This window comes from Nestor notabilis, unplaced genomic scaffold (genome assembly GCF_000696875.1).
Source record: "Nestor notabilis isolate BGI_N333 unplaced genomic scaffold, ASM69687v1 scaffold239, whole genome shotgun sequence".
Classification (NCBI taxonomy): Eukaryota; Metazoa; Chordata; class Aves; order Psittaciformes; family Psittacidae; genus Nestor; species Nestor notabilis.
Window position 1 is genome coordinate 30,091 of NW_009944781.1, and position 861 is coordinate 30,951.

At 56.4% G+C, this 861-nt stretch overlaps 1 protein-coding gene across 1 annotated transcript in view; it reads right to left on the bottom strand.

The window, feature by feature from the left end:
* LOC104411979 (probable ATP-dependent RNA helicase DDX11) overlaps positions 1-656 on the bottom strand; it is a gene marked incomplete at its 5' end in the record, with an annotated part of 5,216 nt that extends 4,560 nt beyond the window's left edge. The window contains 2 exons of the mRNA XM_010022550.1: positions 131-234; positions 584-656. Coding sequence (XP_010020852.1) covers positions 131-234; positions 584-656 — 177 coding nt within the window. The remainder of the gene's footprint in view (positions 1-130; positions 235-583) is intronic.
* Positions 657-861: the final 205 nt, after the last annotated feature.

Here is an 861-nt window from a genome sequence, read left to right on the forward strand (position 1 = left end):
ACCTCCCCCAAATCCTACGATTTCCTTGCCGTGGCTTTTGACTGACCCACCTTTCACACACTGCCCTATGAAACAGAAGCATGTGAAGCAAAAAAGCAACACCAAGGAAGGGAACAAAGGCAAGACTGACCATCTGAGGCAGGTCTCTCGTCAGGTAGGTGAACTCCAGCTGCTGGTTGGAAGGACCACTGCAGAGGATTATGGGCAAAATGTTTTCTGGAGGAATCACATGTCCTGCAGACAAAAACACATGGTGAGAGTCCACATCACTGCTGTTGGCACAAACCCCACCAGCTGAAGAGCTTTACCTGTGTGCAATGACAAGAGGCACACCATTTGCCTGGCTAAGCCAAAGTGCCCTAGTCACTCAGCTCTGACTTCCACTCCCCAAGCCCCTGTGAAGAAGGCACAGCACACTGCCTGTGGCCACTGAGGAAGGGAACTGGCACCCCTTTGCTGCCACGACTGCTAGGAAAGATGCTGTGACGCTTAGAAGGGCTGACAAAACAGCAGCAAAGGCAAACAGCAGCACTCTGGTCTCACAGAGGCAGATGACCCCTGCCTGCCACCCCGGCACACTCACCACAGGAGAACTCCACCACACGTGCAGGGTCCACACCAGCACAGGACAGCAGCTGCTCTCGGAAGTCAGCCACCTATGAACCATAAGCAAAACAGAGGTAAAGTGCCGGTGTCCCAAAAGGCACTTCATCAGCAGCACGAGTGTCAAGGAAGGGAGAGCAGCTCAGCCCTGCCCGGTGGGTCGCTGGCACAGGGCTCCCTCTGTGATGAGGAGCCCAAGGGCAGGGCAGTGCGGAGCTCACAGGCCAGGGCTGGGAGACGCGCTGGGGCCCGGGGCCG